We start from the raw sequence: 26,652 nt of genomic DNA, 5'->3' as shown, positions 1-26,652 counted from the left end.
CATTCCCAAATCCTCAGCTTCACTCAGGAGCATTTTCTCCAGTGATAAGGCTCCATCAGGAAACACAGCTGGATGGAGGAAGGAAATTCTGAGAAGCAAAAAAAAATAGTGGGGGTTCCAGGAAGTTCAACCAGATAGGAACTAATGGAATTTGTTTTTCTGTCTCCCCAGCTCCCAGTGTTCCTAAGCAAGTGAGAAAATCACGGGGAAAAGTGGTGGCAAAAAACAAGTCTGGCAGATCTTAGCCTGCAAAACAGGTCCTCACTGCAGGTCTCCAGAGAGCATCATAATTACAATTCAATATTTTCGATCACTTGCTCTCCCTGGGAAAAACTGCAGACGTTTTCAATTTAGGTCCACTCTGAAGCCCAGCCATTGTTTTCTTCCCCACCTCATTTTTTTGACTTGTATTTTTTTTTTTTGTTTTAAACAAAGGTCCCTGTGTAGTTTATTAAGGAGGTTTGAGTTGGACACATGATTTATCAAAAATAATTTTTAAAAAAAGGACTGTTATGTTGAACATTCAGGAGAATTAAAGGTTGCAATTGCCTCTGATTAGTAACACATATCCCAGGACCATCAAAACAACAGCATTGTAGTTTTATTACTTCTAGAGAAACTCCTTTTGACCTCAGGGGCAAACAGCATTTCCTTCCACATCCTTTGCCATTCCCCTCTTTTGCAATTTTTACAGTCCTCTGGCCAACTCCCTCTTCCTTTGATAAGGCAGATAATCCAAGTTTCAGCATTCCCCACTTACTGCTGCAGAGCTGGTGTGGAACCAGAGAAAGGATCCATTACCAGACCAATCCTTGGCCACTGAGACAGATAAAAAGGGAGTCTGAGATCAGCCCCACAGTTCAGAGAGCTCAGATTGCACAGTCAGGATCACAGAATGATTGCTAATGGCCACAGTGGAAAAGAGTGGGCAGCACTGACTGGAACAGTGACACACCTGATTTGTTGAGACTCTGCTCATCACTGCAGCAGTTCAGGGGTGACAGATTTTTGACAAGACTTTCTTCAGAAGAGCCAGGATTATCCTGCTGGTCCAGAGACTATCACTGAGCCTTGAGTTCTCCCACTAATTCCCCTTGGAGCATAAGCACAGATGGAATTCCCTGTGTTTTGCTTTTTTTCTTCTCTTTTCCTAACCTCTAAAGGCAGTTTGGTGTGACACCAGCCAACCAGCCAGACCTAGTGCAACAGTGGGGAGGTTTAGATTGGATTTAGGAAAAATTTCTTCATGGAAAAGGTTTGTCTAGCACTGGAACAGGCTGCTCAGGGAAGTGGAGGAGTCACCATCCCTGGAGGTGTTCAAGAAATGTGGCTATAGTACATGGCTAAGTGGTGAACAGGCTTGGAATTGAGGACTGTATAAGTCTTTTCCAGCCTTAACAATTCCATGATTCCATGATCTCTTCTGCCCCTTAGGTGACCTCTTTTATCCACCCCCCGAAATTTTGTCATGGGCTTAAACTGGAGGCTTTAGGGAAGGCTGATAATCAAAAGTTTGGACAAACTCCTGAAGAAATTGCCTTAGCTGACCCTGCTGTGAGCAGGTGACTCCTCTGGAGACCTCCAGGTCTCCTCCAGTCTCAGCAATTCTGTGATTCTGTGAAAATCAGTTCCTACATCTTCCCATGGAGTTACACCCAAGTTTTTCTGATTCCAGACTGAAACAAATAGAAATAAGGGAAAAAGAACCAAGCTGAAAATCTCTGTCAAAAGATCAGGAGTGGAATGGTAGCTCTGTGGGGGTCATTCAGTGCACATCAAGTGTGCTGAATGCTTCTCAAACTGCATCTCTGAGGACAGAGGAGGGAGATGGTACCTCAGAAAGAGCCTCAGAGACAGGACTTGAAGGTATAAAATCATGGAATGGGTTAGGTAGGGCTGGGTTGGGTTGGAAGGGACCTTGGAGATCATCCAGATCCACCCTCTGCCATGGGTGGGGACACCTCCCACTATCCCAGGCTGCTCCAAGCCCCATCCAGCCTGGCCTTGGACACTTCCAAGGATGCAGGGGCAGCCACAGCTTCTCTGAGCAACCTGTGCCAGGGCCTCCCCACCCTCACAGGGAAGAATTTTCCCCCAATATCCCATCCAACTCTGTCTTCTGTAAGTTTGAAGCCATTCCCTGCAGGTCCTTGTAAATGGTCTCTCTCCATCTTTCTTTCCTTTCAGGTACTGGAGGGCCACAATTAGGTCACCTCAAAGCTTCTCTTCTCCAGGCTGAACAATCCCAGTTCTCTCAGCCGTTCCCACAGCAGAGCTGCTCCATCCCTCTGATCATCCTGGTGCCTCCTCCGGACTTGCTCCAGCAGCTCCAGGGGTTTCTGGGCTGGGTCATGTCCTGCTCTCACCCACCAGCACCCCCAAGTTCTTCTCCCAGGGCTGCTCCATCCTTTCATCCCCAGACTGGACTGATCCAAGGGGTCGCCCTGATCCAGATGCAGCACCAGCACTTGGTCTTTTTAAATTCATGAGATTCCTGTGGCCACTGCTCCAGCTTTTCCAGGATCCACAGGATTACTTCCATGTATCATCTCCATTGCACCCACAGCTGGGAACCTGCAATCAGATTCATGGATAGGAGCAGCTCTGGCTCCTCTGGAAGCATGGAAATCCTTATCCTGTCACCAGGGAAAGCAGCCCAGGGTTGTAGGAGCTGAAATTTGAAGGGAACTGGGGCCTACTACAACCTGCAGGAAAACCCAGGGCTCTGCTGGGCAGCAGGGCCCTTCCTACCTCATCTCCATGTAGGAACAACTCAGTTCCAGGAGAATGGCAGCACCTTCCTGCTCCTGCAGGGAGCTCTGTGCCACAGCAGAGCTCAGGGATTTCAAACCAGAAGGCAAACCCAGAGAATTCCTGCAAAGCCTCACAGGGCACTTCTCTTTGTGCCACCTTAAGGAGCAGGCTCCAGGACATGATGGAAAGGGATCATAAGAGTTCATGGGTGCAGTGCAATGAAACTGCTCAGAGCTGGAGGGCCTGAGCAATGCACTTCTGTTCTGTGCAAACTCCACAGATCTCTGATCCATGAAGAGAAGGAGAAGGGGGAGCTGGGGGAAGCAATTGTGTTGCCTCTGGCTTCCTCCCCCTGTGGCTGCTCAGCAGCAGCCAGAAGACAACAATGCAGCTCCAAATTCTGTGCCCTCCTGCCTGGATTTGCATGAGGAAATTTGGGTGCTTAGGAGGGAACAGCCTGTGACTTTTCTGCCAGAATGTTGAACCATTTCAGGAAATCTGCACAGCAGCCATCAGCCAACCACTGCATCTGTCAAGGGATTGGCAAAAACATGCACAAACTTAGACACCCTTCATAAAATCCGTGTGATTTGCAGTGTTTATCCACAAAAGAGCAAATGATCTGCAGGAAAAAGTCCCAGAAGAAGCAACTTTCCAACTCTGAATTTCAAAAGATGTAGAACATAGAGAGAAAACAATACCAACTACTTGAGACAACTCATGAGTGGGCAAAATCTGCTCCCTCAACCCCAGCAGTGCTGAGCAGATTTAAATCCCAGTTTGTCCCTTTAAATCCCAGTTTGTCCCTTTAAATCCCAGTTTTGCCTCCCATTGATCTGAAGCAAGGGAGCCAAGGAGAAGATCCAGGGTGTATTTATGTGATCAGAACCAACAGGGCTCCCTGGTACAAGTTTACCCACAGGATGTGAGAGCTCCAACAGCTCTCACAGACAAGTTCCCAAATCCTTATTTCAGCTCCCAGTGACCTGCAGTGAAGCTCCACAACGACTTCCAAGAGCACAAGGAGCAAGGTGTCACACACTACAGGGTGTGTATTCTGTACTCCAGAAATTTCCACTCCAAGCCCCATCTTCCCCTTAAAACCAGAGATTTCCAAGAACTTGGAACCAACTGGGCTATTCCTGCAATATATTCATTTGTGCTTTTCCAGGTGTTATTTTTTCCAAAGAATTTTTCTGGAATTATGTTGGTCATGTCACAGTTATTTTATCCACTGATAGAGCTGGTCTGTGCTCTGCAAATGCAAATGCTAATTGACACATAAATAAAATAAAAACTGGTCCAAACCTGGATCTCATTACCTAAAGTCAGGGGAAAGGTCTTCTCATCAAATATTTATCACTGTTCAGGCCACCTCTGAATCTTTTGCAGCTCCTCAGCCTTTCCCAATTTTTGTGAAAAAAAGGGCAGTTTGTGGAGATTGCACAGTTGCTACTGAATGCCCAATTTTATTTTGGATATTCATGGATCTTTCACAGAATCATTTAGGTGGGAAAACACCTCTGAGAGCATCAAGTCCAACCTTTGACCTTTCAGGTCAAGCAAAATTCTTCTTTGTGATGTACATTTCCTACTAAAAAATTAAAATACTGGAGTTCTCCATCTCCATAGAAGTTACATCATGATAATCCATAAAAACAGGGATTAAATTTACTCTTATTTCCTCAGAATTCAAGCACAGCACTTCAAGTAGAAAAAACAAATTGGCAGAAGACATTTGGACATTTTGTTATAAGGGATAATAAACAAGGAAATAAGAGAAAGGAGAAGATTCTTGTTTACCTGGGTCTTGGCACTCTTCTGCCTTCTCCCAAAAATGCAGGACAGGTCCTGTTCAGTGCGTGATGAGAGATCCTTACCTGGAAGGGGGAAAGAGAGGGAAAAACCCCCAAAACCTTCACATCTGAGGATGCATTTTGGTAACAGTGTGACCAACAGACAGAGAGGAACTGCTCTTGGACATAAACAAAAATCAGGAAGTCCAGGTTGGATGGACCTTGGAGTAACTGGGATAGTGGAAGGCGCCCCTGCCATGGCAGGGAGTTGGAATTAGATGAATTGTAAGGTCCCTTCAAACCCAAACCATGCTGTGGTTCTATGCTAAGGCCACTAAATGAAGGTACACAAGAGGAAATGTGTATATGCACTGGGATCTTCGGATTCTCATGAGGATTCCCCATTTCTGACAGAATTAGGGAGTTACAGCTCCTCCACACAGTTAAAAAAAAAAAAAATCCATTTTTACTCAGTGGGGACTTTTCTCTGATTTCTGATGTTGCTCCTGAAAAGCAAAACCTCCACCTCTGCCACCCACTGGGTCATTCCAACTCAAAAGTATTTCAAGGGTGAAGCAAAGATTTCCAGGAGGGCCATTATTGCCATCTGATTGTTGTGTGGTGAGCTGGATATCAGACATGGAGCAAGGAGAGGGTGATGTGATTGAGGGATACAGGCAAAGGTTTAGCCAATTCCACAGTGCAGGAGTTGTTGAGCTGTCCACTGACTCTGTCAAAAAATTCTTTGGGAAAAGGTCAGCAAAAGTTAAAGAAACAAAATTAACCCAGACAGGTCAACTTGTTAAGACTCTGCTGGGATCTGAATCACTTGAAAATCAGTGACCTCAAAATGAATCTCGTAATGGCCAAAAAGACCCAAAACAAAACAAAACAAAAAAATCCCAAATCTGACTTCTTCTTTTTCCTGGGATCCTTAACTGTCCCTGGAGGGTAAAGAGACACATCAGCCTAGAGGGGGAAGTGTTCCCCAGCTTCCTGCTGCCTCACTGCACCGCCTCAAAATGGCCTTGTCCAAGCAAGCTGGAAGAGACTGGGGTTGTTCTCAGCTTTCTCTTGGCCAAGGCTTGAAATGTGACACCTAAAACCCTCCTGGTCCCATTTTCAGGCTACGCTTCCTTTCTGTGCCTCCCCCTGAAAGTATCCCCCATTTTTCCTTTAACAGAAAACCAGCTCAGCTGACAGCCCCAGTCTCCTGCAGCATCACAGGGGAGGAGCTACTAGAAAAGCAGCTGATTTAATCTGAGCTTGGGGTGTATTTCCCAGATCCTGGGGTGGCTGTTCCTCCAGCAGAGAGGCTCCAAACCAACCCCGGGAGCGGAAGCCGCGTTTGGTGCCGTCGCTGTTCCCTTCTCCCCCTTTTGTGTGAGCTTGTCTTGTTTAGTCTGAAAGGAAGCAGGACTGGACTTCAACAACAAGGGCCATGACAACACGAGCCTTTCTCAAATAACTTTTCCTCTTTCCCTGAAAAAGAACAATTTCCCTGGGTCAGGCCACAGAAGGTACAAGCAAATGAGGGTCTGCCTTGTGGAAATGTGACCAAACAAATCAGGGATATTGTGAATATGAAAGCCTTGAGCTGTATTTTACATGCTCAAAAGGCATCTCTTTTTTTCCTCTATATTTAGTAAAAGGTTAAATCCAAATCAAAATAAATCCTCTTTGCTCAAACAGGCCACGGCCTCTGTACTTGCAAGCCCTGAACCAATTTAATTGTTTAATGTCATAAAGCGGCAGGCTCATGTTAACAGCTTGGACTTCAAGATCGAATTATTTCACCAAAAATCCCAAACCCTGATATGAAAATCTGGCCTCCATTCAGGTATCAATTAGCTCTGTTTTAGCAGAGGCATTTGCTGTCAGAAAACATTACACAGAGCTTTCAGTTTAATAAATCAGCCATTAGTGGAAACTGATCCTATCCATGCCCTGAAACGGGCACACACTGTGTGAAAGGGGAACAGAGCAAAAGGGAAAGGACTCAACAACTGTCAAGGGCCAGAACCTGGCCTGACTGAAATAATCTCATCACTCTAAGGAAGAAAGAAATTACTAAACTCTACAAATTCTTGACAGTTTTTCTGGCTGCCCTAATTTATCCCATGAAGTACCTGGTCGATGTAAGAGGGCTTTCCTCTTCCTTCATGCAGGTTTAATCTGATCCCTGATCTCATCCACATGATCTCTGAGCAGGGGATTGCAGGGGTTAGTGCCACACAGATGCCCAAGTCACTCCCATCTCACCTTTGCCTTCTGTTCCCATCCCTGCCCACTTGGAATATCTGCTGCTCCTTTATTCAGTTCCTTCACTAGGGAATTGTTTTATACCCAACATCAGCAGCCTAAGGCCACCCAAAATTGCCCAAAATAAAGAGGAACAGCAACATTAGAGCTTTAAGCAAGTAGCTGCAGGGGGTGTTTCTAAACCCAGGTTTTACTTGCCAAATTTAGACTCCACAAGGCAACAGATCACCTTGAGAAGGGTTTGTTCTAATCTTGGCCAGGGCTTATGAAACAACAAAACTCCTCTCACCTTTGGCAAACTTCATATAATGGACACGTTTCTTGGAAGATTTGGATTTTTCTTCGAGGCTGAATGTCTTTTTCTGCTTTTTCACTGAGGACTCTAAAAAAAACAAACCCCAAGCAAACAGGGTCCAGTTCTGTTAGAGGCACTTAAGCACCAAATTCAAACACCAGTGTAATTAACTTTCTCACAGAATAATGAGGTTGGAAGAGACCTCTAAGATCATCAAGTCCAACCTATGCCCTCTCTCAAAATACAGTCAACAACATATCATAAAGTATTACTGAGGAAAGCACTCTAAGTTTTGTCTGAAATATGTCAATGCTTGATTTTTTTTTTGCCCCATCCCCTTTCTTTCCCATTTCCAATCCAATGTAATTTGAAAAGGCAGATACAGGTACTCCAGGTCAAAGGCAAATCCATCTCTGTGGTATGAAAATAATAATAGTGCTGTTTTTCATAGAGTATCTCCAGAACCAGAGGCTGAGAAAGATGCAAGAAATAGTAGGAAATAAAATACTGATTGAGCAGAAAGAAAAAGGGGGGAACCACCCCCCCAAGAGGATTTTCATTTCTAACCCTACACAAAATACCTTTATTTGGACATAAGCTGATACATCTGTGCAAGGAAACTAAATGGTGACAAAGCTTTTCTGTCCCTAAGGCCAGCTAGGACAAATTGCCACATCCCTATTATCTCATTTTCCAGGCTTCCAGAAGAGGGACTGCATCTAAACTGTCCTCTGGGAATGGTTTCTGGGGCTGGCTCAGTCCCAGAGTCACTCAGCAGTGCTTTGGGAGACTGTGAGCAGGTTAAGGCCACGTGAAGGATTAAGCTCTCTATTTAACAGCACAGAGATCACGTTCCTCTGCTGTGGCAGGTTATTTTGGGGGTACAAATGTTCTCTTTGCAACCACAGAACCTGTTAATTTACAAAACATTGCCAGAAAGAGAGAACTAACCTGTTGTACAGTTAATTACTGCCTTACTAGTCCTGAAAAGGGGCACCACAGGAGTCTCTGCTCTGTGACTCCACAGAGGGTTACTATGGTGAGGTGTTTTTTTCCTGCCTGTGGGATGGGTAGGGAAATCAACCCATACCCTGAGGGCCAAGTTGAGTCACCTTTTTCACATGATCCCACCCTGGAAAGCTCTGCTGCCCAAGCTTTTCTGACACTGGAACTCCAGCACTTCCCTGTTTGAAAGGCAGTGCCACCTGATGAATCCCTGAGCTAAAACTGAAATCCCCAGCCTGCAGTGGGAGAGCTGAGGGCCAGCAGGCTGAATCCCACTCTCCCACACTAATGGGAAGAGAAAGGACCAGCAAATCCAGTTTTTAACAAAAAAATCCTCAATAAAAAGGGTCTGTGGGAAAAGCAAGGATCACAGCTAAAATATCCTGACAGTCAGGCAGCACTTTGAGCCTGGTTTCCAATCTCCTGGTAGCAAAAGGAGCATTACACAGCAAAAGGTTTCCACAGAGCCTTCCTCCTCCACGTTATTCCTACAGGGAAAGGGGCAGCAGCACCGCCTTGTGCCTGCAGGGAGGAATTTCACTACTGAACGTGCTGGCACTTGCAGTGGGCAGGGAAATACATCCCTGTGTCTTCCAGGGACTGGAAAATCCTCTGACAAACTGAGCAAGTGCTGCAGGAATATTAATGTGCTTTTCAAAGCAATTTAGTCGGGGCAATAAAGCCACCAAAATGGCATTTTTGCAGCAAATGTGATCGAGGTGGATGTGCCAAAGCACTGCAGGGTGCTGTTTCCACTTTTTATCCATGGGAAAGGGACAGTCACCATCACTGAGGATCCCAGCAAAAGAACCAGGAATTATAGAATGGTTTGGGTGGGAAAAGACCATGGAGTCCCAACTCCCTTTCCCTATCCCAGGTTGCTCCAAGCCCTGTCCTTTGACACTTCCAGGGATCCACAGCTTCTCTGGGCAACCTGTGGTAGGGCCTCACCACCAGCAGATGAATTTCTTCCTAGTATTTAATCTAATCTAAACCTGCCCTCACTCAGTGCCTAGCTAGGGAAAAAAAAAAAAAAAGGAAAAGACAGCTAAAGCTACAGACACTGAGGGTATCTGAATGTTGGCATCAACCCCTACAGGGCCTTTCCTTTCCAACCTCTAATTGCAATCCAGCTCTGGCAACTGCACCAGTTCTTTAAGAACAATGAAGTTTTTCAGCTGACTTTTAATGCAGTTTGAAACTGGAGGGTGGCCAATAATGTTACATTTGCTCCTGCAGCACAGCTGCAGGCAGAGTCTTTTCCTGGATGAGTTTTGCCAGCTTCAACAATTGCCAAAAAAACAAGTTTCAGAGTGATGCCTTTCTGTAAATCACCAAATGTGACTCTGACCTGGAATTTCCAAGGTGCACCCAAATTTGTTCTCAGTGATTGAAAAACTGTCCCACCTCCTAAAAGGACCAAAAGAACTGAGTGAAAGAGGGAGAAATTAGAGTTCTCAAGGGTCACTTTGCATGAGGTGACCCAGGGAAGAGAGCAGAGCTTAGGGCCAAGCCTTGCTCCCTGAGTCTGCCTCTGCTGACTCACTGTGGCCCTGGGCAAGTCATTTTGGCTCTCTGCTCATCTGCAGGTTTCCCACCAGTTACATCTCCCTGATCTTCCTAGGGCTCAAGTTGCAACTTGGGCAGGATTTAGTTCTCCAGGGAGACAGGAACTTGTGGAATTTCCCCATGAAATGCTCTCCTACCTCTCCAGGAGCTGAGTGACACCACTGAGTCCTGGGTGGCCTCATGATTTCACAAGGACAGCTTGCACAGCAAGTTAAAGAAGATGTTTTGAGGCATCAGGCTCAAAATTTTAATCCTATTACTCCAGGATTAGAAAACTTCCTTGCTAACTGGTTTTCCTCCTCTTCTTTCTACATTTTCTCTCCTAGAAAAGTCAGTGCTCAAAGGTTAAGAATGAATGAATTAAAAGTTGCTAAATTCACTAATCTGGCAATTCTGCCCCAGCAGCACAAGGGCAAGCTGTGTCCAAACAGGAGCCCTTGGTTAAACAATACTCCAGAGAGGTGCTCAGACACAAAACCAGAGTTTAAACTGCATTTAACTAAAGGAGAGATGATAAATCACTTGATAAACCAATTCTTTCTCTAAGCTCACACCCACCACAACTTCCTAACTTCATTTTCACAAAGCAAGGTCAGTTTGTAAGAAGCTTTTCAAAAATAGAAGACTTTAAAAATAGCCCTTTCGGGAAAGTTTCCCCACTTGTGTGCTCAACAAAAGGGCTACAAAAATCACTTAATGCTGCACTCAAAGCAGAGATGTAGAACTCTGAGGCAAAAGCTACAGAGCAGCTCTCCAAGGACAGGAAAAGGAGGTATTTAAGAAGCCACTGGAGCATGGAAGCAAAGTGTGACAGTTCATCAACAAAAGGAAGGCAAAGCATTGCAGTGCTGAGAGATTGTTATGAGCCCTCAGATTCTGGGTGCTTTATAAAGAAGGAAATATTCCTCTAGGAACAGGCCAGGGAAAGCATCCCAAATATTGTGATCCTGGATGAAATAAACAGGTTAAACATTTTATGTTTTCTTTCCTCAAGAAAAAACCTTTCTTTGAGTACTGAGAGCAAAACTGATCCACTGAGATCCACAAATCCATGCTCATGGATGGCAACACATCCTTTGGCTCCCAGTGATTTTGGTGAATGAGTTCTCAATCTTATCCAAAATATTATTTGCATCACAAACTGGGCCTCAGGAACTTTTTTAAGACACAGAATAGAAACTCTGCTGAGCTTCCAGCATCTGATTGAGCCAAGCATGAACCTACCTGTTTCACCCTGTCCATGGCAGTTATTCAGCTCAGCCAGAAGCTGGTTGAAGTCATCCTGATGAGCAATCCAGTTGTCCTGTAAATATCACCCACATGAATGCAAGGCAGAAGTCTTCAGAATTAACACAAGTTTTACAAAACAGATATTAAGACTCTTAGAACTAAATTAATTGGATATATCCAATCCTTGCTGGTGGGAGGGACCCCACAGGTGGTAACAGCAACCACAGCTCCTACAGCCACCCCAAAGTGAAATGAAATTAAAAGGGTTGTCCTGGAAATCCTAAACAATCCTGTTTGGTACATGCTACCACCAGCTGTGACCACAGGTTTCTCTAATATTCCATTCAAATAACTGTGCTTTTGCTGAAATGGGATCCTTTCCCTGCCCTGGGTCTAGTGCTCACCTCGTGACTGATGGTAGCTCCCAATCCCAGCACGTCGTTTTTCACCTTAACCCTGATGTGTTCTGGATTTCCTTGCTCCTGTGCCCCGAGACCCTAAGTAGGATTTGAGGGTAAAAATGTAAGGATTTCACAGCAGCAATTAGAGCTTTTGGACTGTGAGACAGTTCACAAGGAAATACAGCAAAAAAATAACAACTTCCTGTTAATATGCCTGCCTGTAGCTGAATTCATTCACAGGCATTACCATACAACACACAAAGTTTTTTTAAATTTACTACTTAAGCCTCAAGCAAAGCATTATAAACACTAAAATAGCAACAACATTAAGTAGTTGGGTGATTAATCAGGAAGCCACCTGACATTCCTAAGCCAGCACAAATTGTTTACAGTTTTCAAACAAGACTCTACATAAGAAGAATGTGCCTCACCCCAAAAATGTCTCTGTCACTGGGAAGGGAAAAGGGAATGAGGCAGACCCACACAGAACACACAATCCAAACCAAATTTACATGGAAGGAGGGCAGGGAGGGGCAGGGGAGAGGCAGACTGGAGCCAGTAGGGCATTCACAACTCCTTCCACCTCAGAAGTGGATGAAAATATTGGAGCAAACAACTTTGGGGTTGTTTACTATGAAACAATATTCAGGTCCAGGGTTATCTTTCTCAACTCTATGGTCAAGGCTAAAAAATTAAAAGGCAAAGCTGTGGGTTTAAAACTTTGTTCCTGGTATTTACCTGCAATTTGCCTCATCTGTCACAAATCATCACCAAATGTGTTAGAATTAATAAACATTTATATGGTGCTGCAGTGGAGAGAAGCCCAGCAGACACATCCTGGGATATGGAAGATTTGAAGGGATGAGGCCTATTTGGAAAATGCTGTTGCTGTTACAAACAAAGAGGAGTTTATTTGGTCAATGGGGTGGAAAATTTGCCTTGAAACTTCTGCTGACCAAAAAGTATGGAAGCAAGCAGGACACTTGGTCACACATCCTTCCCCGACCCAATTCCCCATTTACAGGATTGGTGCTAAGCAGCCTAATTTCACTGCTCATATGGGCTTTTGCCCCTTAATTGGACCAAGAGAAAGTTCCATTTGTTCAAGTTTGGAATAGAATGGAGACATAAATCCTTCTTGTACAACTGTTGGCCAGGAAGATCCAGTATCTCAAGTGGGAAATGTTGTGAGACAACTGAAGCAACAGTTTAAATCCAAAAATAGGTTTTAAGGCATTTACAGAATTGAGAATGATCCTAAATTTTTTGCCTTTTAAGGAAAGCCTGGAAGAGGAAATCTAGAAAAATAATTAAAGGTAGTGGGGGTTTTGTGGGGATTCTTATCACTAAACACCCTGATGTGCAGCCCCAAATCTCAGCTTTGCTGAGGCACCTCTGTGGAATTAAACCTGCAGTTTGCAGGTGTCTGTGCTGACCTGGAGGTTTTTATTAGTGTCAGAAAACAGTCCCCTCACCCACAGGTCCTGGGTGGAGCTGGGAAGGGACACAGCTCACAGCATTTTGGGGGTTCAAGGAACAGATCAGAAAAAAAATCTTAAAACCAGGTGAAAGACTAAAGCAGGTCCTGGAATTGCTTTAAAGAGTATCAAAAAGCAGGGAGAGAATTGAAGGTTTAAAGGCAGCTTAAAACCTTTAACCTGATTAAATATTCCAACTCCTGCTCTCACATGGGAATTCAGATTGTCAAAGAAAGGAGAGAAACTGGAAAGCAGGAGAGGCACAAACAAGACTTTGTAACAAAGTGTAAAAATCTATCACTGCTCAAATTCCTTGTGCACTTAAGAGAATAAATCAAAACTGTCCCCTGGCAGTTTTAGAACCTTCATCTACACTGTTCTCCTTTAGATCCTACCTTTCCTTTGGACCAGCCCATCTTTTCCAGCATCTTCTGGCCAAATTTGGAATCATCGTTGCTCCAAGCGCTGTTCCGTGGATCCACAGACCACTTCTGCTTTCTCCGGGCTGCAGCAGGAAAGGAAAATTCAAACAGGCTTTACTGGCATTCCCAGAGAGTTCTTGGTATTGAATCAGTCCAAATAAAGCTCCTTATTGCAGAAAAAAATACCCCAGAACTTATGCCAGATTCGATACGTTTTGGGGGTTAATTTTACTAAACGAAAAAACACAACAACAACAATTAAAGCTCAGTGAAAATATTAATTATTAATGGAAAGATGCCAAAGTGGGATTGCTGTGGAAGTTGCTGTCCCACAGGATGGGCTGCAGTTCAGGGAGGCTTTAAGGATTACCATTTAGGTGTGAATTCCATATTGATTCCAATTTTGTTTTACATCTGGCTTCAACATGGAGTCTACAGAGCAGGAAATTATGAAGCTGCTTTCCCAGTTCTGGACAAAATCAATTCTCCAGGATTCCTTTTAACCAGAACACAGAAATTTTAATATCTGGCTTCCTAACAAAAGCCAAGCGAAAAATCCAAGGTAAGTGATCAAAGAAAGGGAATGACAGAACTGAAAACTGTAGGATTTCAGCTTCTGGATTTCTCAAAAATGACTTATGGGGAAACTGAAAAGCTGCCAGAAATTATTGCAGGAATTAAGAGATCCAAAGAAGAATCAAGGCTCCCTTGATCTATGTGGACTCCTAAAGAAATGACAGATTCCCAGACCCACATGTTGCCTTTCCCACCAGGAAGAGCTTCCTTGAAATCAAGGAAGAGCAGCCAGCCCAGTTAACCAGTCACTCCAAATGTGCACCTAAGCCCAGGCAGGAAGAGAACCTAAATAAACAAGACAAACAAAGAATGGGAGACAGGAAGATTACAAACTTCATTAAACACCATGGGAAATGCTGGATCAAAAATGACCGGTTAACCCAAGGCCACACAAGGCAGGGAGAAGCCAAATCCAACGAGGTGTTTTCAATGCAATCAGGAAGTCATCGTTCCCTAAAAGACAAGATTTGGGATTTGGGCCAGAGGGATTGAATATTACAGGGATGTTTGACTCATTTTTTTGCCCAGTTTTGTTTCATTTTTAAGGAACTAAGACTGTCAGAATTCAAGGTGGGGGATTTTTTTATCCCACTTCCGAAACTTTGAAGCTCCAAACGGTCCCTAAACAGTTTTTAACTGGGTTAAAGGCTCGAGGGCTGAGAGGGGAATCCAACTTTTGCCTGGTTCATTCTCTACAGGAAACAACTTATTAACCTCAGGGGCTATGGCTGCCCCTGGAACCCTGGAAGTGTCCAAGTCCAGGCTGGATGGGTTTGGAGCAGCCTGGGATAGTGGGAGGTGTCCCTGCCCATGGCAGGGGGTGGAATGGGATGAGCTTTAAAGTCCATTCCACCCCAAACCATCCTGGGATTCTGTGATTATTCCCACCAGGAAACCTTGAGAGCAGCAACTCCTCCAAGCCCTGCCTGTGGTGGTAAGAAAAGATGAGGAACCAGCAGTGTGGTCTGTGATTTTAAACTTCCAAATAAACTGGGATTCCCTGCTGCCCCATGGAGAACCACAGGGCTCAGCCTGGAGAAAAGGAGGCTCAGGGGGGACCTTGTGGCTCTGCACAAATCCCTGACAGGAGGGGACAGCCAGGGGGGTCGGGCTCTGCTCCCAGGGAACAGGGACAGGAGGAGAGGAAATGGCCCCAAGTTGTGCCAGGGGAGGTTTAGATTGAACATGAGGGAAAAATTCTTCATGAAAAAGGTGATTAGACATTGGAACAGCTGCCCAGGGCAGTGGTGGAGTCCCCATCCCTGGAGGGAATTCAGAGTCTTGTGGATGTGGCACTTGGGGATGTGGCTCAGTGGTGGCCTTGGCAGTGCTGGGGGATGTTTGGACTTGGTGGTCTTGGAGATCTTTTCCAACCTTAGTGATTCTGGCTCAAGGGTTCCAGCAGTTCTTACATTCCCCAGCTGAGCAGCTGCCCTTCTTTTCAATCACAGCTTCAGAAGTGAATTTCTATGGTTTTTCCTAAATATCTCTCCCTATGGAGAAGCCCCTGTGATGTTTTGCTCCCAGGAGGTTGTTGGTAACAAAGCACAAGGGCATCAAACACAAATATTTCTTGAAATTAAGGACATTACTTTCCCAGCCAGCACTTTCAATCTAAGTATTGCAACCTTCTTAGCTACACTGTGGGATTAATCCTCATGTTTCTGCCAGGTTAACATACTCTGATTTTTAAATAGGATGAAAACAACCCCAAACAAACTTGCTTTCATCTTTAGAGAAGTATTTAAGAAAGCCAGGAACAACTCCATGCCTTTTACAGAAAACATAAAATCATCTCTCGTTTCCAAACAAACAACAAAATCCACTAATTAGTCAATAATTTATCAGAAATGTAAATTTGTTCACTGATCTCTTTAGAGTGGGAGAGGAAACCAGGCACAAGATTCAGCTCCTAATTTAACACCAATTTTCTGGGCTGCTTCAAAATTGATGCCACAGACAGTGATGGAACTCTGGGAGAGCAGCACCATCCAGTGGAGAAAATCCACATTACTTTAGTGAATCACAGAATCACTGAGGTTGGAAAATACCTCCAAGATCACCGGGTCCAAGCATCCCCCAGCACTGTCAAGGCCACCACTGAGCCAAGTCCCCAGGTGCCACATCCACATGGATTTTAAATCCCTCCAGAGTGCCAGGGCTGGACAACTCAACTCCTTCACTCAGATATTCTATGATCTGGACAAGATCCATTACTAATCCCTTTTCCAAGATGAATTCTATGCCTGGAGCATGTTTTTAATCATAATTTCTGAAAGCTCCCATCCAAACCCCTGCTGGGTGCCCAGAGATGATCTGGGGGAGCACAAGAAGGACAAGGCTTAGGAGCCAGGCTGGGAGAGCTGGGGGTGCTCATCTGGAGAAGAGAAGGATCCAGGGTGACCTGAGAGTGCCTAAAGGGGCTCCAGGAAAGCTGGAGAGGGACTTGGGACAAGGCATGGAGGGACAGGACACACGGAATGGCTTCCCACTGCCAGAGGGCAGGGAGAGATGGGATTTTGGGAAGGAATTCTTGGCTGTGAGGGTGGGGAGGCCCTGGCACAGGGTGCCCAGAGAAGCTGTGGCTGCCCCTGGATCCCTGGAAGTGTCCAAGGCCAGGCTGGACAGGGCTTGGAGCAGCCTGGGATAGTGGGAGGTGTCCCTGCCCATGGCAGGGGGTGGAACTGGATGAGCTTTAAAGTCCCTTCCACTCCAAATAAGTCCATTACTGATATGTCCAATTAAAATAATTAACAAATTCTGAAAAAATTACACTAAAGTTTGCACTGAAAATAACTAAAAAGTTCCATGTGCAAATGCAGATTTGTTTCCCTGAAATCACATCTTTATTTCCCACTGTACACCAGATTTGTAATTTGTGTTGTCCATATTTCCTGCAACCCAGCAAAGAAATTCACCAGACCCTGAGCTCTTGGTCAAGGGTGTCCTGTCAGAAATGGGAAGCCCAAATTCTCAATCCCCTCAGAGGCAAAACTGAAGCTCTTTGTTTCTAATGTCAGGGAAATTTCAACAAAATTCACAGAATTATGGAATATCCTGAGCTGGAATAGACCCACAAGGATCATCTAGTCCAACCCCTGGCCCTGCACAGACACCCCAATAATCCCCCCTGTGCATCCCTGAGAGCATTGTCCAAACCCTCTGGAGCTCTGACAGCCTTGGGAATGTCACCATTCCCTGGGGAGCCTCAGCATCCTCTGGGGAAGAACGTTTTCCTGATCTCCAACCCAAACCTGACACAGCCCCAGCCATTCCTGGGTCCTGTCCCTGCCACAGGGAACAGAAATTGGAGCCGTCCCTCAGGAGAAGCTGCAGCCCTGGTGAGCTCTGACTGGGGGAAATGCAGGCTCAGAGACAGAGATGGATACAGAGTTTGATTTAAGGCCTTGGAGAAGGCTTAAAGCTTTAGAATAGAGTAGTGAAACAGATCCAAAATAAGATAAAGATTTGTAGTTTAAGCAGAAATATGTTTTAAGCAAGTAGATATGGGCTTCATATAAGTGAACAAATATGCTAAGCAGGATAGCAGAAAAAAAATCAAATTTAACAATAGAACTTGTTGAAGAGTTGATAAAAAGGAGTAAGTTTCTGTGGTTATATGATAGAAATGATAGATATTTATGATATCTATAATGATAGATACGATATTTATCTTTTTCTATGGATAGAAAAAGAGAAATTGAGGTAAATCATGTGAAATGTAGCAATTAGCAATTGGTTATGAAGATGCTAATGAACTTTGTGGAAGCAGCTGACTGGATAAGAAATCAGAAATTTGGATAATAAATGCCTTATAAAAGGCATTATAACTAGAATTATAATTGCAATTAGCAATTGGCTATTATAGTATTGGCTATTATAGTAGCAATTAGTTATGAAGATGCTAATGAATTTTGTGGAAGCAGCTGATTGGTTAAGAAATCAGAAATGTGGATAATAAATGCCTTATAAAAGGCATTATTTTAACTAGAATTACAGTGGTTTCTGATGAGATGGCTTTGGATGTAAGAATCTCACAGCCTCACCCTTCCATGACTGACTTTGCAATAAATCATCTTTTAAATTCTTCAGTTGAGCCCCTCTTTCTGCACCCCCAACATCTGACCTTGGTCCCCTCCTGACTCGGTCACTGCTCATTTGGTCCCTCCAGACCCTTCCCCATCTCCAAATCGTCCTCTGAAGGGTCCCTAAGAACTGGAGATTGGCACAGGGTGAGCTCAGCTCCAGCTCTGCCCCAGAAATGACCCAAGCACCGAACCCAGCACCCACACTCAGTCCTGCCACATCCCCTGGGTGTCCCCAGCACCCACACCTGGCCCTGTCACCTCCCCTCCGTGTCCCCAGCACCCACACCTGGTGCTGACACATTTCCTGGATGTCCCAAGCATCCACACCTGGCTCTGCTGTGTCCCCTGGGTGCCCCAGCACCCACACCCGGCCCTGCCATGTCCCCTCAGTGTCCCCAGCACCCACACCCAGTTCTGCCATGTCCCCTAGGTGTCCCCAGCACCCACACCCAGTTCTGCCATGTCCCCTCAGTGTCACCAACACCCAGCTCTGCCATGTCCCCAGCACCCACATCTGGCCCTGCCACGTCCTCTCAGTGTCACCAGCAGCAACACCTGGCCATGCCACCACCCCTGGCTGTCACTAGCACCCAACACACGCCTCTGCAACATCCCCTCAGTGTCCCCAACACCAACACCCAGCCCTGCTTCCCCTGGGTGTCCCCAGCACCCACACCTGGCCTGACACATCTCCTGGGTGTCACCCACACCTGGCCCTGTCATGTCCCCCTCAGCATTACCCGCACGTGGCCTGACATATCTCCTGGGTGTCCCCAGCACCCACATCTGGCCCTGCCACATCCCTTGGATGTCCCCACCATCCACACCTGGCTCTGCTGTGTCCCCTGGGTGTCCCCAGCACCCACACCCAGCCCTGCTGCATCTCCTCAGTGTTCCCAGCACCCATACCTGGCCGTGCCACCTCCCTTGGATGTCCCCAGCATCCACACCTGGCCCTGCCATGTCCTCTGGGTGTCCCCAGCACCCACACCTGGCCCTGCCATGTTCCCTGGGTGTCCCCAGCACTCACACCGCTGTGCTGGAGGTGTCTCCCCTCAAACACATGGCCAGAAATGGCCCCAAGCACTGACAGGACGAGCTGTCCCTAAAGGTGTCCATGGGACATTCCCATTGCTCCTGCCCTGCCCTGGGACACACAGACCCCACAAAGAACCCCCCTGCACCCCCTTATCCTGCACCAATGTCCCCCTGGAACCCTTTTTCACCCTCCCAGCCTCCAGACCCCAGTTTTTCCTTAACCCTGGGACCCTCTGGATGCTCCTTCCTGCCTTTCCCAGACCTCAAATCCTCCATTTCCCACCCCCAGGGATCCTTGGAGCCCCTCCTCTGCCTCAGCCCCCCTTTTCCTCGGCCCTGGGATCCCCCACACTCCCATCCTGCCTTTCTCAGACCCCAATCCGGACCCTTGGAGCCCCTCCTCTGCCTCAGCCCCTCTGCCTCCCTTTTCCTCGGCTCTAGGATCCCCTCACACTCCAATTCCTGCCTTTCTCGGACCCCAATCCCCTCGTTCTCCAACATCGGGGACCTCCTGAGCCCCTTCTTCCGCCGCGGCCTGGATCTGCCAGCCCCCAGACCCCCCCGTTTTCCCACACCGGGCTCCTCCGAACCCCGATTCCTGCCTTTCCCACCCCCCCTTTTCAACACCGGGAGCCCCTGAACCCTTTTCCCCGCCATCCCGGAGTCTCCCCCTACCATGACCCCTTCCCCTGACACAGGGAACCCAAATTCCTGGGCAGAGGGACCCCTCACCCCACCTCTCCCAGTCCCTGCACTCCCCTTGCCTTAACTCTGGAACCCCCCGAACCCCTTTATCCGGCCCTGGGACCCCCCCGCACCCATCGGGAGGGGCAGCGCGGCCCGGAGCCCTCAGGCAGGGCTGTGGGGAGGGGCTGAGGCCGCTCGCAGGACCCCGGCTCGTCCCCATTCCCGCGACATTCCCACCCGGATGGGCACTCACGTTCCGCCAGCATCGCCATCTTGGGGGCCTTCCTCCATGCAGGGGGACTTTCGTGACTGCCGGCGCACACAAAGGGCGGCGTGAATAGCGCCTGATTAAAAAAAGTTTTAAAACAGGCGAGCGCGGCGGCCACCAAAGTGAAAATTTAAAAAAAAAAAAAAAGAAAAGAAAATAAAGTTTGCAAATTTGCTACAATTCTAATTGTGAAAAATGCGTATTTTATAATTGGCTTTTCGCAAATATTAAAATTAATATTATATGTGTTGTGTTAGAAAGTTATGCTGTAATAATTTTTTTAAGTAGTGTGTTAAATATAGTTTTAGGTTATAACATAAGGTTAAAATAGAAACTATGCTATGTAGGATACTTTTTTTAAAGAAAGGACTCGCAGCAAGATAGCAGCCGCAGGACACCTAAATCTTTCAGAGGAAAAGAATTTATTGCTTCATTACCAGAAGAAATGAAATTCTTCCCGCCTCGCTCAGCCATAAAGATGCTGTCAGGATTAAGAGGAAGAAGCTGAGGATGACCAGACAGAATCCTGTATTTGAATGGAATTTATGCATCATGTATGAAGTGCATGAATATGCAACAGGCTGTTGTTTTTAAGGGTCAATCCTTTGTTAATGTGTGTCCTTTTTCGGGCTCGTGCTGCCCAGAAAATGGTACCCAGACGTTCATAACTCTTTGTCTCTATTGTCTCATATTGTCCTAATTCAAATTGTCCAAATAATTATTACTCTAATTATATTGCTATTTTTATAACCATTTTATTACTATTAAACTTTTAAAATTTTAAAAAGAAGTGATTGGCATTTTTCACATAATAAATGTCTCAAAACACATCTTGGCTGTTTCCGAGCTGGGGGAAGAGGATGAGCAGCACTTGCTGTGTGTGGTTGGAAATAAGGTGCAGGATGACTATTCCAGGGAATTTCAGATGTGGATGTCCCTGGAGTTCCCCGAATTTCTCTGTCGTGGGAGGGAACTGTGGACGAATATAGAGAGGCATCTAGGCATCTTGAGAAACATCCCCTCCTTCCTGCCTTTCTGTGAAATGGGGGGGGGGGGGGGGGGGGGGGGGGAGAATTTTTTTTTTTTGCCACAAATTGTGTTTGAGGAGTGAAGCAGCCCCTCTGATGAATTCTGAATCAAAGCACTTCTATACTGGAATTTTTTTTTTTTTTTTTGTTACATTCTTGAGCCCTTGGTCTTTCATATTTTCTGGCTTTTTAGTGTGAAAAATGCGTATTTTATGATTGGCTTTTCACAGATATTCAAATGAATATTATATGTGTTCTGTTAGTTATGCTGTATGAATTTTTTTAAGTAGTGTGTTAAATATAGTTTTAGGTTATAACATAAGGTTAAAATAGAAACTATGCTATGTAGGATACTTTTTTTAAGAAAGGATTGAGGTATTCGCACCAGATAGCAGCCACAGGACACCTAAATCTTTCAGAGAAAGAGAATTTGTTGCTCTCTTATCAGAAGAAATTGACTTCTTCCCGCCTCACTCAGTCCTGAAGACACCGTCAGGATTCAGAGGAAGAAGCAGACACTGACCAGACAGAATCCTGTGTTTGAATGGAATTTATGCATCATGTATGAAGTGCATGAATATGCAACAGGCTGTTGTTTTTAAGGGTCAATCCTTTGTTAACATGTGTCCTTTTTCAGGCTCGTGCTGCCCAGAAAAAGGTACCCAGATGTTGGTAACTCTTTGTATTTATTGTCTCATATTGTCCTAAGCCAAATTGTCCAGAATTTTTATTACTCTAATTGTATTACTATTTTTATAACCATTTTATTACTATTAAACTCTTAAAATTTTGAAAACAAGTGATTGGCATTTTTCATAAGGGAGAAGCTCCAGGCCCTCCACCATCCTTGTTGCTGGGCCTGCTCCAGGAGCTCCGTGTCCCTCTTGCCCTGAGGAGCCCAGAGCTGGACACAGCACCCCAGATGTGCCTGACAGGGCTGAGCAGAGGGGCAGGATCACTCCCTGACCTGCTGGAAATGCTCTTCTTGGTGCAATCCTGGATCACTTTGGCCTTCTTTGCCCTCTGGGCACTGCTGGTCAAGGACACCTCTCACTATCCCAGGTTGCTCCAACCTGGCCTTGGACACTTCCAGGGATCCAGGGGCAGCCACAGCTTCTCTGGGCACCCTGTGCCAGGGCCTCCCTACCCTCACAGGGAACAATTCCTTCCCAATATCCCATCTATCCCTGTCTTGTGGCAGTGGGAAGCCATTCCCTGTGTCCTGTCCCTCCATGCCTTGTCCCAAGTCCCTCTCCAGCTCTCCTCCAGGTACTGGAGGGCCACAATTAGGTCACCCCAAAGCTTCTCTTCTCCAGGCTGAACAAGCCAAATTCCCTCAGCCTTTCCTCACAGAGAGGATCAGGAGAGATTTCCCACTGCTCTTTCTCCATCCACCCTCCCATCTGGATGGCAGCTGGGTTGCAGCTCCCCAGCTCTGCTTTTCCCACTGCTTTGCCTCTGTGCCTTTGGATTTATGTTACAGTTCCCTGTTTGCTTTGGGAACACTGTGCAAGACAATTTTTATAAGGTTTTTTGTCTTTTCTTCATAGACAAACCAAACAAACATTTTATCTGTGTCTCTACCTCTCTAAGACCCCTTCTGTCTGTCAGCAAACTTACATTGGTACGCCAGAGCTTGATCCTGGCAAATCTCTAAATTTATAATTAGCTTGGTGATTTATTTTTAATAGTTCATCTTCGGGTCCTATTAAACTGGCAGCTCTGTCTGCCCCACTTCCTCCTTTAAAGAAGGGTATTGAACTGGTCCTTCTATACTTTTTTCAAGCCATATCCCACAGCCAGGAATCCTCACAGGGTTTGTACTCTTCAGACTTTATTGCCATTTATTGCCAGTTCTCTGCACTTTCAGGTCACATTCATCAGGCTTGACTGATGGGAAAACAAGTAAATACTGCCTAGACCTTCACTTTGTGGCAGAGAGATATTTTCCTGTTCAAAAGTTTCACTTAACACTTTTCTCCAGGAGGAAATCCTTGGAGATCAGAATAAACCATAAAGAGCCTTCTTTCTGTGATCACACAGGATCACAGAATTATGGAATTATTGAAGTTGGAAAAGGCCTCCAAGATCACTGAGTCCAACCTCTGACTGATCCCCACCTTGTCCCCAGCCCAGAGCACTGAGTGCCACATCCAGACCTTCCTTGGACACCTCCAGGGATGGGGACTCCAAATCTCCCTGGGCAGCCCCTTCCAATGCCTGACCACCTTTTCCATGAAGAAATTCCTCCTGATGTGCAACCTGAACTGAAATAGGAGTCTCTTTGAGTTAGGTTTTATAAGCTTTTGGAGATTTATTTCACATTTAAGATAGCTTAGCTACTTTAGAAGGCATAAAATTAGTAGGATGGCTTTTGTGGTAGTGTTGGAAACAAAAAGGTTTTAATAAAAGGCAAAATAACAAACTCTTTACAGAGAAAAACCGATTTAGGTGCAAGAGGCCCTCTTGCCCCTAGTAAAACACCTCACAAAAGTGATTAGTTTCTTTGTTCTCTTCTTTTTCTAGTAAATTGTCTAGGTGAGACTTTTTGGCTTCTGTCCAATTAGCTATCCTTAAGTTTGAGGTGAAGTCTCCCAAGTCCTATGAGGGGTCTTTTCTCATTGAGGAGAGAAACTTTTAGGCTTATTTCCTTTTTAAAGGGACAAAGGATAGTTTTGTCACTCCATCAACAAGGGGCACATTCCTGTACCGAACCTTCCCTGGCACAGCTTGAGGCTGTTCCCTCTCCTCCTGTCTCTGTTCCCTGGGAGCAGAGCCCGACCCCCCTGGCTGCCCCCTCCTGTCAGGGAGTTGTGCAGAGCCACAAGGTCCCCCCTGAGCCTCCTTTTCTCCAGGCTGAGCCCCTTTCCCAGCTCCCTCAGCCTCTCCTGGTACTTCAGCCCCTTCCCCAGCTCTGTGTCACCTCATCTGCTTTGCAGTGCTCACAGGTCACTCACCAGCATCCTCACAGAATCACTCAGGTTGGAAAAAGCCTCCAAATCCAACCATTCCCTCAGCACTGCCGAGGCCACCACTGCCCCATGTCCCCAGGTGCCACATCCACATGGATTTTGAATCTCTCCAGGGATGGGGACTCCAGCAGTGCCCTGGGCAGCCTGTTCCAATCTTTGATCACCCTTTCAGTGAAGAAATTTTCCCTCATATCCAATCTAAGCCTCCTCTGGCACAACTTGAGGCCATTTCCTTGTCCTTTGAGGGAATTGTAGGAAGTCTCCTCCTCCCCTTCCACCACCCCCCAGGCATTCTCTGTAGTGGCCACTCTTTGCTGTCATCTGGATCTGAAATAAAAGAATTTATCCCTCCCTTATCCTTCCACCTGTCTTCCCCGATCCAAGTGCCCTTCCTGGCAGCAGCAGCCATTTCCATGAATTATACCTCTAAGATCTCTTTTACATCAATGAAATTGTACTGTGTGCCGAGTGTTTGGATGGTCACTTGTGTGATCCATTTCACACCAGCCGAATTCTGCTCTGCTTTTAGTTCTGGAGAGGTTTAAGTCTCCTGGCTGAGAGCTGAGTGCTGTATTTGATCGCTCCAATAGGGAGCAGCATTCCCCACCTTTGGAACGGCTTCGCTGTGGTATAAAGACATCACTGGAGGTGGAAAATGTGAAGTAATTTCTGTTAAAGGATGCCTTGAGGTTGAGATTTTTTTCTCTTGTTTGGTTTTGGAACTTAATATTCGGCTGCATCAGAGCACTTCTGCCTCCAGAGCTCTCACTCCTGGCTGGCAAAGAATCTCAACTGCAAACACGAAGGAGGTCGTACTTGATTTAATTATTATTTAATATTTGCTTAACGGGAAGCTTGAGGTCAAGGTCCAAATTACCCGACACAGCTCTTGCAAATTAGGAGTTTATAAAACAATTAAGTCCACGAATATGCATAGGGGCAGTGAAATTAGGCAGAGAAAAGGTTCCATCCGGGGGCAATGTGTGTTTCCCAATTACATTCCTGACTAAAAGCTGATGTCACAGGAAATAAAAAAATATGAATGTTTGAATATATATTTTCTGCTATGAGTTATTCCAGCCCTCTAAGAAAATAGCCTAAATTCCTGTTTCCAGTGTGCTTGGGGAGGTTGAGATGTAGCTCTGCTCTGGAAAATAAAAGGCTAAAGATGCCTGGTGGGCATTCCATTTGGAGCTCTTCCTTGGAAAGAGCTGTTTCCCGAGAGCCAGCCCCACAGGGATCACCCAGGGCTCGGGGTCTGAGCAGGGAATTTTCCTCCCAGGACATCCTTACCCATTGCTGTCAGCTCCAGAGTCCCTTCAGGCTTTGGGGGATTCCTTTGATGCTGCTCCCAGGATGAGTTGGGGTCACAGGAAAAGATCCAACTGGGATGAACAGAGTCAGCAACACGGGAATTGAAGCAGCAGGAAAGTGGAGTGGGGTTAGGAGCACATCTGAGCCTGATACTCACCTTGCCAACCCTTTTGCACCTGGAGGAGGAGACCCTTGGAAGGAGAGAATTGCATTTCCCAGAGCACTGCAGAAGGGCCCCATTCCAGTGTCCCATAAACAAAGGAGGTGTGAGGAGGGAGAGGAGGCCAGGAAAAGCCAGGTGGGGGGAAAAACGAGGAGGAAAGTCAGGAAAGAAATAGGACGTGAGTCCCAGCTATGCAACAAGTCCCTTGTGAGGCAAATCAGCCTCTGATGTGAGAATGGAGAGGTGCCCAGGAAAAGTGAAGTGGGGGGGAAAAAGGAAGAGGAAGAGTCCCTTCAGGCTTTGGGGGATTCCTTTGGTGCTGCTCCAAGGCAAAATCAGGGTCATAGGGAAAAATCCAGCTGGGATGAACAGAGTCAGCAACACGGGAATTGAAGCAGCAGGAAAGTGGAGGGGGGTTGGGAGCACATCTGAGCCTGATACTCACCTTGCCTCTTTCCACCTGGAAGAGACCCTTGGAAGGAGAGAATTGCATTTTCCAGAGCTCTGTGCCCTGCAGAAGGGCCCCATTCCAATGCCCCATAAACCAGGGAGATGTGAGGAGGGAGAAGAGGCCAGGAAAAGAAAAGTGGGGGGGAAAAGGAGGAGGAAAGCCAGGAAAGAAATAGGATGTGAGTCCCAGCTGTGCAACAAGTCCCTTGTGAGGCAAATCAGCCTCTGCTGTGCGATAAATGGCCTGAGGCCAGGCTGGAAATGCTTATTGAGGAAGTCCTGGGAGAGGTGTGATGGAAGCACAAGGGACAAGGATTGCCTGGAGACCTTAAAACGACAAGACAGCTCTGATTTCGGACACTGATTCAAGGGAGCACATGGATTAGAGGTGAGCTCTGGTGGGAGAATCTGCCCATCAAGCGCCAGGCAGGGAGCAGGAGATTAACAACGTGTGACCCACGGAGCAAAGGATGTCACAACGAGTGCCCGCAGCCAGGAGACACGAGGGGTTCAAAGAACAGCTACTGGGGCACTGAGGAGCACAAACAGGCTCAGGGAGAGGGAGTGCTGTTCCTGGAAGTGCTGCCAGCACAGAGCTGGGCAGTGGCTGGCTGGGAACGCTGGAGGGAGCGTGGCGAAAGAGGCAGCAGAGAGGAATTTTTATGATTTTCCTTCTATTCCATGAGTGCAGTGTTTATATTCTTGTTATTGCTCCTGTTGTTTCATCAGCCTGGGCTTCATGGGATCATGGAAACATGGGGTGGTTTGGATTGGAAGGGATCTTAAAGCTCATCCTATTCCTCCTCTTGCCATGGGCAGAGACACCTTCCACTATCCCAGGCTGCTCCAAGCCCAA

General features: G+C 46.2%; 1 protein-coding gene across 1 annotated transcript in view; it reads right to left on the bottom strand.

Moving 5' to 3' along the window:
• PINX1 (PIN2 (TERF1) interacting telomerase inhibitor 1) overlaps positions 1–20,015 on the bottom strand; it is a 62,503-nt gene extending 42,488 nt beyond the window's left edge. Inside the window, exons 1-6 of the mRNA XM_071447986.1 lie at positions 19,855–20,015; positions 13,186–13,295; positions 11,316–11,408; positions 10,906–10,984; positions 7,102–7,194; positions 4,558–4,634 (exon numbers count right to left, since the gene is read on the bottom strand). Of these exons, the coding sequence (XP_071304087.1) occupies positions 4,558–4,634; positions 7,102–7,194; positions 10,906–10,984; positions 11,316–11,408; positions 13,186–13,295; positions 19,855–19,873 (471 nt within the window). The 5' untranslated portion in view covers positions 19,874–20,015. The remainder of the gene's footprint in view (positions 1–4,557; positions 4,635–7,101; positions 7,195–10,905; positions 10,985–11,315; positions 11,409–13,185; positions 13,296–19,854) is intronic.
• Positions 20,016–26,652: the final 6,637 nt, after the last annotated feature.

Source organism: Agelaius tricolor, unplaced genomic scaffold (genome assembly GCF_023055355.1).
Source record: "Agelaius tricolor isolate 1412-34295 unplaced genomic scaffold, bAgeTri1.0.p SCAF_1, whole genome shotgun sequence".
NCBI lineage: Eukaryota > Metazoa > Chordata > Aves > Passeriformes > Icteridae > Agelaius > Agelaius tricolor.
This window is presented reverse-complemented; position numbering and strand designations above follow the sequence as displayed.